Raw genomic sequence first — 10,946 nt, forward strand, 5'->3', positions numbered from 1 at the left:
TTTTAGTTTTCCCTTGTCTATTTATCTATAACATTCCTATAAATTGTTCTTATCTGTTATATTCCTATTCTCCTTCATTCCATGAACCTAACACACCACTATGTTACGGTAGCTGGGGAAATTCAATTGTTAAGCAGCATCCAGGCTTCTACCAAATATCATTCAAATATTATTCAGGGAAACACCCAAAGACAGCACAATGGACAAGAGAGGTAAAATATTGCATGTGTATCCATTTTACAAAGACAACAAATAAACAGAAGAACTTCCTTAGATTCCATCAATAATAAACAGAATTATCACATTTTCTAAACAAGTCAATGAGTGGTAGCTATGATCATTGTGGAATAATATTAGCAGGCTAAGTGTCAGTTCGTACTTAGATTTTACAAAACAAGATTTTGACAAAAGCAAAACAACATATTTGCTATAAGGAGATGCTTTGGCTAATTAGGAATATGTGTTAGATTTATCATACACACACACAAAAAAAAGATCAACTGCAACCATTTTTCACAATGAGTGAATTGATCTGAATTTTCTACCAAATGATGAATAATACAGCTCTTGCATAAACTTATGACACCCAAGTTAAAACAGATTCTGTACGACCATGAACATACCTACAAATACTCTCTTGTAAAATGATGATCACTTGGCCTATCTACTGCTTGGCCATCCTATCATCAGCATGGTTTCTACGTCTTCTGAATGCTCTTCTCGAGTGTGACAATATGCACCATTTTCTTGGGTAGGAGCTCGCTTCAACAGAGGTTCTGACTTGCACTTCACATGTATGAATCATTAGATTTAAGTTTCTTGTCGAGGAAAAATATTATCGGTAATTCAAACTGTCAGTCTTGTATTGTTAGAGGAACTTGTAGTGGTTAAACGAGTGGAACACTGAAATGCAATGCAAGAGAATTTGCTTTTTATTATGATACCTGTTCACGTAATGATGCATTCTCATTCAGAAGAGTTTTCTCCTGGAGTTGAGTGGTGAAACCAAATGTTATTTTGATAATAATATGTCAGGCATAAATATGTCTAGGCGGCACCATATGATTGTAACTTACATTCTCCTTTAGTTGCACAATTTGCTCCTCCAACATTGTTCTCTGTAAAAAGATGACATATAGTTTTTTAGATGTGTTGATTATATTGAAAGTTGAACAAGTGACAGTCGTGAATTACTTTTTTTCCCTTTACTCTGCTTAAGCTTTTCTCTAATTGAGCCTCTAGTTCATTCAACTCGTCGATAGAACATGATCCCAAATTTTCACCCAAGAGCTTCCTGCAGCAAATGCTGGTTTAGGACAATTGAATTTTGCATCAATCACAAGAGTTTTATAGAAAGAGGAAAAAGCCAACATTTATCACCTTTTTTGCGCTTCAAGGTGTTCTATCTTCTTTGACATGTTTGTGGCTTCACACTTCCATTGCTGTTTGCAAAATTGGTAACATGATTTGAGACTATTAAAGCAATTAACAAAGTAATCTAAAAATGTACTTATGGCGCACAAATACTTCCTTTTACCACTTCATTCATTTATTTGTTTGGGATGTAGATGAATCTTTTTTGTTGACAAAATGGTTGTAAGTGGATCCTAATATTGTATACGTATAACTAGAATTGTTTCCTCTTTTGTAATTCTTAACCACTATTGGAATTAAGCTACTCAACTTTGAATCCTTTCAGTCTTGGATTAGCCATCTAAACTATGAGAAGTAGCTCAATTAAACATCCAGTTTTAACTGATGGGAAAAAATAGTCTTGTAATACCTACCTCCATGCTCCTTTCTGTTTCACTGCTATTGATCTCAACTTCTTTCACTTTCGCCATATACCTGTCAATTGTATTCTGTACACTGAAAATTAAGAGAAACAAAGAGAGGGTTACTACATGACTCTGATTGGTATAATTCTTTTGAAATGTATGGTTATCCTTAGATGATATGTAAAAATTCCAATTGTGTAGTTCACGCACTAAAATCACAATGACCAGTTGAATCAATCGGCCTTAATCTTAGACGTTTCTAATGAAGTCACTAAAATGTTGTAGATTGCAACTATAAGATACTGTAGAGATCTAGATCAATTTGTGGTCAAGTCTTGCCTTTAGGACAGAGAAATCACTTCAGGTTCTTTCTTAACCTCTTTTTGGGAGATATAGTTATCACCTCAATGATGTCTCATTACTTATGTGTCTTTTTCTGTACTCAACGGTAAAAGTACCTTTTTCAATATTTTATCTTACATTTCTTTACCATTGGGTAAGAGCTGTCTTATCAACTTTAAGAAATATCTTTATTAGATTCATAACCTCTAACCATCTCACTTGTAGATTTCATTAGATCCATTGCTATTGAATATTGATTTACCTACTGCTCTCTCTCTCAAAAAAAAAAAAAAAAAAAAAAAAGTTAGCGTACCTCCATTATAAATTAAATTGCTAATTTTATTTTCTTCAAAAGTTTGAGCTCATCTTTAATGAGATTGTCATTCTCTTATACAACAAGAACAAGCCTTATCCCATTAGTAGAGTCGCCTATATGGATTCTTCTATGCCATTGAACTTTATCACCTACTATATCATCATTTATATTTAAATAAATTTTATTTTATTTTATTTTATTATTGCTAACCAAGTATGTTTTGATCTTCCTCTTCCTCGTTTAATATGCATAGTTTCCCATTGCCTAATTGGTCATCTAAGAATATGTTCGTACCATTTTAAACATGTTTCCAGTAGTTTTCCCTCAATAGATGCAACCCCAACTTCGGCTATAATATTTTCATTTCTTATCTTGTCCATCCTTATACATCCACACATCCATCTTAACATGCTCATCTTACAACTTTCATCTTTTACTCATGTGCTTGAATCATAACCCAACATTCAATTCGATATAATATAGTGCAAGTCTAATCGCCATTTTGTAAAACTTTCCTTTAAATCTTAGAGGTATTTTACAATCACAAAGAACACCTAATGTTTTTTTCCCATTTCAACCATTCCGCTTATATTTTACATAAGACATCTCTCAATTTCCCCATCCTTTTGAAAAAATAATACTAAATACTTAAAACTCTTAGTTATAGGCAACTCGTCATCTCCTATCTTAACAATTGTTTTATTACGACTAACATTACTAAACTTAAATTTCATATATTCTGTCTTTACTCTACTAAGCATAAAATCTTTCACTTCTAGCATTTCCCACCAAAATTCGGGTTTGGCATTTACTCTTTCATGTGTCTCATCTACCAAAATAATATTATCTACAAACAACATGCATCGCGGTACCGTATCTTGGATGTGTCCATGATTAGTGTAAAAAGATAGGGACTTAGAGTTGATCCTTAATGTAACTCTAATTTTATAGGAAACGCTTCGATTAATCCACTTGAAGTCTTCACTCTTGTCATTATATCCTAGAACATATCCTTAATTAGTTCAATATATACTACGCTAACACCTTTCTTTTATAGAATTTTTCATATAATTTTTTTAAGAATATCGTAAGTTTTTTTTAGATCAATGAATACCATATGTAAGTCTTGCTTCTATTCCCGATACTTTTTAATTAGTTACTTGAGAAGATGTATAACTTCTATTGTTGACCTTCTAGGTATAAATCCAAATTGATTTTCGGTTACTGTGGTCTCCTTAGTTTTTTTTTCTATTATTCTTTCCAAAATTTTATGGTACGACTCATTCTCTTATCATCTATGAAATTTTCAAATGGCAACATGAAGCTCATATCCCGAAGCAATACCGGCTCAACACAACCTTCATATCCTCCGATCTCGACTATCGACAACCCGAAGCAATAGTGACCCAACATAACCTTCATGTCTCCCCAACCCAATCTTAGTTGGACAATCTCCATCATAGATGTTTTGGCCAGAAACCAATACCTGCCACATCATCAGACAAACTATGCATGAGATGTATACTCTTCTATCACAAGAAATATGAGAATTTATTCCTCCATCCGCTATTTCACATTTGCCATCTTATCCATTATAGTGTTAGGCTATTCTAAGGCATTCTCCCTTGTGACTCGTTATCATTTGGTACATGATGGTTTTGAATCTCGAGCTGCATCTGTGGTCATAGGAAAAGGAAAATTGTTTCACTCATCGACTTGCACAAAGAAGCTTTGATACCTTATACATGAGCCAGTGAGTGCTTCCCCATTTTTGCCTTTATCACAATCATCTTTTGCTAGCCCGAGAGCCTTTTGAGAGGGCCATCAAATCCACCTGAATCACGAGCATCTTTCACCATTCTGTGCCTCTGCTCAAGTCATGAGCTCCTTCCGAGTATTATGTGACATGTTAAACCTAATCATCTTTAATTAAGTATAGTAGAAAAGCAAAAGAGATCCCCTAATAGTCTATATTGCCAAAAGGGTGTCTCTCTTTCAAAAATTATCAAAACAACTCCCCCATATATTTTTGTCTTCCCAAAATACTTCTTTGTTCTCCCCTAAAAATATGAGCTGTCAAGCTAACCACCTTTTGACAACTTTGGTCAAAGCAACTCCAAGGTGGAGCAACTTTGTCAAAACAACTCCAAAGTGGAGGAGCTTTAGTCAAAGCTACTTGGTGATGCATATTGAGAAAGAAAATTATGGATGAGATGTGGATTTGATAATTTTTAAAAAGAGGTACCTTTTGATGATATAGGTAATTAAGACTACTTTTTTGATTTTCTGCCATTAAATATTTCAGCAAAAAAACTATCTGATTGTTCTGTAGATGTTAATATATGTATTTTATCTCGTTACATTTTAAATTGGGGTTAATTGGTGTTTTATCAATTGAAAGATCTTTGGTTTCTAATTGGCTCTCTTAGCGAGTATTTTGGTCTACAAATGAGGCAATATAGAAGAAATCAATTTAGGTTAAAATTGAATTTAGTCCAGTTAATATTACTCAAAGTTTTGGTTAAACCAAAATTGGACTAGGTTAATTTAGTCCTGTTTAGAGAATGAAGGTTGGTTCAGTGGATAAATTTAAGCATTTCTCCAATTTAGTCTCCCAAGCCATTCCTCCCTATTCCTCTCATGATTTCTTTCTTCTTTCTAGAGGTTCACCCAATATGTCTCTTGATCTCTCCCTCTTTTCTCATGAGTCTTCGGAATTGGAGAAGTCTTCTTAATGATAATCTCCTTGAATTTGAGCCGACAATCCCTTTAACAAGCAGCTTCCTTTCTCCATTTTTTTTATTCCAGCCATAAAAGTACACTGTCATGAGCAACAATAGAGGTGTTGTTGCCTCCTTTTCAGTGGGGAGCAATAGTCCATTTCTTGGATTGAGATAAGACTGCAAAGTGGGAATTATTGTTTATGCATCTTCTTCTCGAGATGACAATTGATTTGCACTAATCAGAAGTCAAAAGTCACATCAACGTGACTCACCTTATATAATGTAATGAGATACTGACAAGATCAAACAAATATAATCCACATGAAGAGTGTTACGAGGATGACAACTTTTCTACCTCATCTAGCATCGAAATTAATTCTTAGTGTAGAATATTATAGGATATTCATGCTTTCTTACATATATTTTCATCAAAAATATTCATGCTTATAGGATATTCATTCTTCCAATATGGCATCAGATTCAACCATAGTTGTCTCTCTCAATCCTAGTAGTTACTCCAAACTCTAATTGTCTCTCCTGTTGCAGGCATTGAATGACATCAACTATGCTGCGTACAAGTTTGTACAGTGTCTCCAATCGTCGTCTGCAATGATCATTTGTACAATCCATAACGTACCATACAAAGTGAAATTGAGAATGACAACAGAAAGACTCAATTCCTCAACCGCAACATCTAACATCAACTCATTCCAAAATTTCATTGTCTCCTACCCTAGTGGAATATTGGACGACAGTCAAACCTTCATTCCAAGACCAAAACTCAATGAGAACAATTATCTTCTATAGCCCAAATCCAAGTGATGATATTCATATATGGCAAAGGAAAGGATGATTATTTATGTAGAGGAGCAACACCTCGAAGGTAGACGACCCAAGATTTAGAAGCTTTCGAAAACAGTGTGGTTACATCATGGTTAATTAATTCTATGATCAATGAGATAGAGAAAATTTTGTCCTACATGGGACATCGAGAGAAATCTCGGAAGCAATATGAAGGAAACTTATTCAAATAAAAAGAATACCTCAAAGTTATTTGAAGTAGAAAGTATTCTATGTAATTTGAAGAAGGAGATTTAATGGTAACCCAATATTTTACTACTCTCACACGCAATTGACAACCAGTTGATATGTGCAAAGAACATTCATGGAAGAGTCGGGTATTTATAAATTGTTGAAAAGAAAAAAGTGTATAAATTTCTATTCAAGCTCAATAGAAGCCTTGATAAAGATCGAGGAAGAATTCTATAGATCCATGGATAAAGATCAAGCTATCAAGTGTATCTTATTAGGATATTCTTCTCATAAAAAAGGGTACAAATGTCATTATCCAATTATAAGAAAAATCTATAGATCCATGGATATTACATTTTTTGAACATTAGCCATATTTCCCTCAAGCACATCCTTCATTTTGTTACATGTAGTCTCAAGATCATCACACCTATCACACAAAATATATACATCTTGCATAGTGGTGGTAATGCTATTTTATCACTGATATGAAAGTTGATAATTAATAAAAATTATACAATAATTGGCATAATAATGTAGGATAAGTAGAGGTTAATGTAATATTTTTTAAAAACTATATAAGAACTTAAGATTTAGTGAGAAAAATAAATTGAATATCTAATTGATTAAACCAACAAATTAAGCAAAAGCATTAGCGATTAGTAAAGAGATGTTAGTCAACGTTCTTCAGTCTTGACAAAGGATAATTAACATGCAAGGGCACAAAATAGCAAGCTAGGGAAGGGCTCATGCATACACTTGGAGTAAGTCTTAGCATTAACTCAAAAGGGTGGACTGACATGATGTTGTGTCATTTCATTATTTGAGAAGATAGGTGGAGGACTTAAAGCAAGGGGAAGTGGAGGAAGTGAAGAGGAGTGCGGGGAAGAAATTTGTGAGCTCTAGAAACAGGCATGTTGAGAAAGTTGTGAGGGAAGTAGGGGAGTGGAAGCTTCAGATGGTGAGTTGTGGGAGTGGTGAAGTCTGGGATTGGAGGGAAGAGCACATTATATTGGGCAAGGCAGAAGAAGCAAAGGTTGTTGGACAATGGGGAAGAAACAATGGTGTCCTTGGTTTGTTCATTGAATTCATGAGTGGTGGGATGCAACAAGAGTAGCATTGGTTTAGTCACAAAAAGAGCAAGTGTTGATGAAATGTGCAAAATAGCATATCAAAGTTTAGCTCTCACACCATTTAATGCCATACTGGAGAGAAAACAGTAACAATAAAATTACTAACAACTCAGACAAACTAAAGAAATAAGACATTATAGTTTTTATAAGCTCTACAATAAGCCCATTCTAAACAAAGTTTAAATTTTCCAGGTTTTCTATAAGTAGAAAAAACACAATAATATGATTTTACTTGATAAAAAAACTTTAAATAAACTTCTATAAAATAAAATCTCTTATATGGTTGTTGCATCATAACTACAACTTTTATCTCATCTTTCTTGGAAATCATTACTAACAATAATGAAATGACACAACATGCCTGTTGTGTCATTTCAGTATTTGAGAAGATAGGTGGAGGGCTTAAGACAGGGGGAAGTGGAGGAAGTGAAGAGGAGTGTGGGGAAGAAATTTGTGAGCTCTAGCAACAGGCATGTTGAGATAGTTGTGAGGGAAGTAGGAGAGTGGAAGCTTTGGAAGGTGAGTTGTGGGAGTGGCGAAGTTTGGGATTGGAGGGAAGAGCACATTGGGCAAGGCAGAAGAAGCAAAGGTTGTTGAACAATGGGGAAGAAACAATGGTGTCATTGGTTAATTTGTTCATTGAATTCATGAGTGGTGGGATGCAACAAGAGTAGCTATTGGTTTAGTCACAAAAAGAGCAAGTGTTGATGAAATGTGCAAAATAGCATATCAAAGTTTAGCTCTCACACCATTTAATGCCACACCGGAGAGGAAACAGTAACAATAAAATTACTAACAACTCAGACAAACTAAAGAAATAAGACATTATAGTTTTTATAAGCTCTACAATAGGCCCATTCCAAACAAAGTTTAAATTTCCCAAGTTTTCTATAAGTAGAAAAAACACAATAATATGATTTTACTTGATAAAAAAACTTTAAAACGTCTAAAAAATAAAATCTCTTATATAGTTGTTGCATCATAACTACAACTTTTATCTCATCTTTTTTGGAAATCTCTCGCATTCACTATAATATTTTCATCTCTAACATGGTAAATGTTATTTTCTTATTATCGACCAAAATTTTGATACAAGGAGTATGATGATTGTTCCATGGTCTAATTAAATAAAATAGCCTAATGGACATACAACACTCACCAAGATTAAAAAAATTTCTTTCAGTTTGATTTAACCAATTTGATCAATTGCTGAATAATCAATAAATAGAACTATCTAAAGCTCTCATACAAATTCACAACCATGCAAATGAATATCTCGCCATTTAGATATATATAATTTTAGTGCTACTTAAATATTTTAGTGTAAAAGTTTCTCTCCATATATAATCTGCTATGCACACTCTTATTTAGCACAACGTTATTTGTAATATAATTTTGAATAATAAACTCATATAATAGTAATTAATGTAAAAATTCAAGATTAAAAGAAACCAAAGGCATACAATATGATGTCTTGTCATTGTGTAATGTATATTTGGTAAGCAAGTGTATAATTGTATATGCGTTCCTCTTTTTTTTTTTTTTTTTAACAAAAATCATCATCATCATAATAATATACAACATCATGTGTTAGAAACATGAATTTATATCTATATATCACATTAATCAACCAATAAAAAGGGTAAAAATCAAATTAATCACCTTATGCAATATATAATTTCTTAAACAATATTTTATGTATCGATCTAAGCAAAACTCAAGAGCCTTGGAGCAAAATATGAAGAAGTAGCACATAAAGATATTTAGTGATGGGCTCCTTTATATTAGTTTAAATAAATAATTTAAGAATCAGAAAGTAAAGAAATTGTAAAATAATTAAGTATAAACAAGATAATAGAGGCAAAATATATTAAGAAGCAATAAGTAAGATTTAAAGCACAAGCAGATTGATATGGCAATGACGTAACAAGCAATAATTAAGTTAAAGCTATTATCACTATACATCACAAAAAGACTAAATAAGATCATATCCAGAAAGAAAAGAGGGCAACTTTACACAGATACGAAAACTATTGATCATAACGATGGGAATGGGTAGATTACATAATTAAGCAGAAAATTAATACAAATGATGTTGACATTGAAAACCAACAGGTAGTGCTATTTTAATATTATACTTATGATATTACAAAGAATTTAATCATGGATACAGCAAAAAGTTTTCACCTTAGACGAGTGGATTCGTACAAACTATAGTACTTGATTAGGAAACAACTCTACAAGTTACTATATGCTTTCGTTGTATGAAGGCCCTACAAGGGATACTAGAACAGAAAAGAAATTTGTCTCTAGCTGTATCTAAATAATGAACATGCAATATCGACAAAAAAAATTTGGTCAGTTGAAACATTAATTTAAAACTAAGAGAGCAAAGATATCTATGTATTTCTTGACCCCCTCAGACTCAACTTGGAACAAGAGATGAATATACCTAAATAGGGAAACATTGGTGAGAAATTTCTGCAACTAGTGGAGTCGAACTAGACCGAGTTGGGTAAAGGCAGTATACATTAATAGCGAAAGTTATTGCTCCTAAACTGATAGAAGTATCGAAAAACAAACCATTGCCAATTGAAGTACCGTACCATAGCTGAGATGACTTCGCACAGAATAGGAAAGATGCATCCGTGGTTATGTACGGGGCACGTAAGAATGCCTTTTTTTTCACCAAACCCTAAGCACAAGGACCCCAAAGACAAGCACCGAAGTAAAAAAAAAAAAACTGCAACAGCTAAAGAGCACCACAGCAAGATGGGAAAAAAAAGCTGAAGAGAAAGAGAGAGAGGGAGGGAGGGGGAGGATGCGATCACCTGGAACTGGCGAACTCGTAGAGCTTCCCCCGAGCGGAGAAGACGATGAGCGCGACCTCGGCGTCGCAGAGGACGGAGAGCTCGTACGCCTTCTTGAGGAGGCCATTTCGCCGCTTCGAAAAGGTTACCTGCCGGCTGGCCGCGTTCTCTATACGCCGCATCTGGGTCTTCCCCCTCACCATCGATCTTCCTCTCCGTCTGCGCCTCCCGATCTATCCAAAGAAACCCTACGCGACAAAATAAGATTTAGGAGGAGGAGGAGGCTCTCGATCCATCTAGGCGCAGGTGGAGATCAACCTAACTAAAAAGAAAGGCAGCCACGAAGAAGAGGTTGAGAACCAAACAAATCTTTTTATATATAAGAGGAGGAGGCGTATTGTTACCATAATTGTCGCCTCCTCTCGTTTCCCGCAAATGGCAAAAAAAAAAAAAAAATAGCGGTGAAGGGAAAGGGTAGGAGGAGGGTTGACCATACTCCATTCCATCGCTGTTGAAGACCCGCCGTACTACATGTCTTCGACCACTGCATTCGTATAATTTTTGTAGTCCCGGCTTAAGACTCGCGTTAAGTGGATGGATTTCCTGAACGGTGTTTGTGACGGACCGGCATCGTTTCCTTCCAGTTCAGGAATCTGAGAAAGGAGTCCAATCAAAGTCGGAGAGAGAGATATGAGAGCAATGGATGCACGACGCGTGGCGTGATGAGATTGATGAAGACGGATCGGCCTGCCGCATGGGCTCCACTAGGACCCGCCTCGTACGAGGGTTTCGTTCCGTACGGACCGAAATTTT

General features: G+C 34.7%; 1 protein-coding gene across 4 annotated transcripts; it reads right to left on the reverse strand.

The window, feature by feature from the left end:
• Positions 1 to 423: 423 nt before the first annotated feature.
• LOC122043090 (MADS-box protein SOC1-like) lies at positions 424 to 10,673 on the reverse strand. 4 transcript variants are annotated; one of them, XM_042603550.1, is made up of 8 exons: positions 10,538 to 10,673; positions 10,155 to 10,381; positions 1,788 to 1,869; positions 1,381 to 1,442; positions 1,195 to 1,294; positions 1,077 to 1,118; positions 945 to 986; positions 424 to 786 (listed from the first exon to the last, which is right to left on the reverse strand). In XM_042603550.1, exons 2-8 carry the CDS (start codon positions 10,334 to 10,336, stop codon positions 661 to 663), a joined length of 636 nt encoding a protein of 211 aa, XP_042459484.1. In that variant the 5' UTR covers positions 10,337 to 10,381; positions 10,538 to 10,673; the 3' UTR covers positions 424 to 660. The 4 variants fall into 4 exon arrangements, with proteins under 4 accessions (XP_042459484.1, XP_042459483.1, XP_042459485.1 ...); XM_042603549.1 differs by having other exon boundaries at positions 10,155 to 10,455; positions 10,538 to 10,655; XM_042603551.1 differs by having other exon boundaries at positions 10,452 to 10,573.
• Between the last annotated feature and the right edge of the window lie 273 nt (positions 10,674 to 10,946).

This window comes from Zingiber officinale, chromosome 2A, assembly GCF_018446385.1.
Source record: "Zingiber officinale cultivar Zhangliang chromosome 2A, Zo_v1.1, whole genome shotgun sequence".
NCBI classification, from domain to species: Eukaryota; Viridiplantae; Streptophyta; class Magnoliopsida; order Zingiberales; family Zingiberaceae; genus Zingiber; species Zingiber officinale.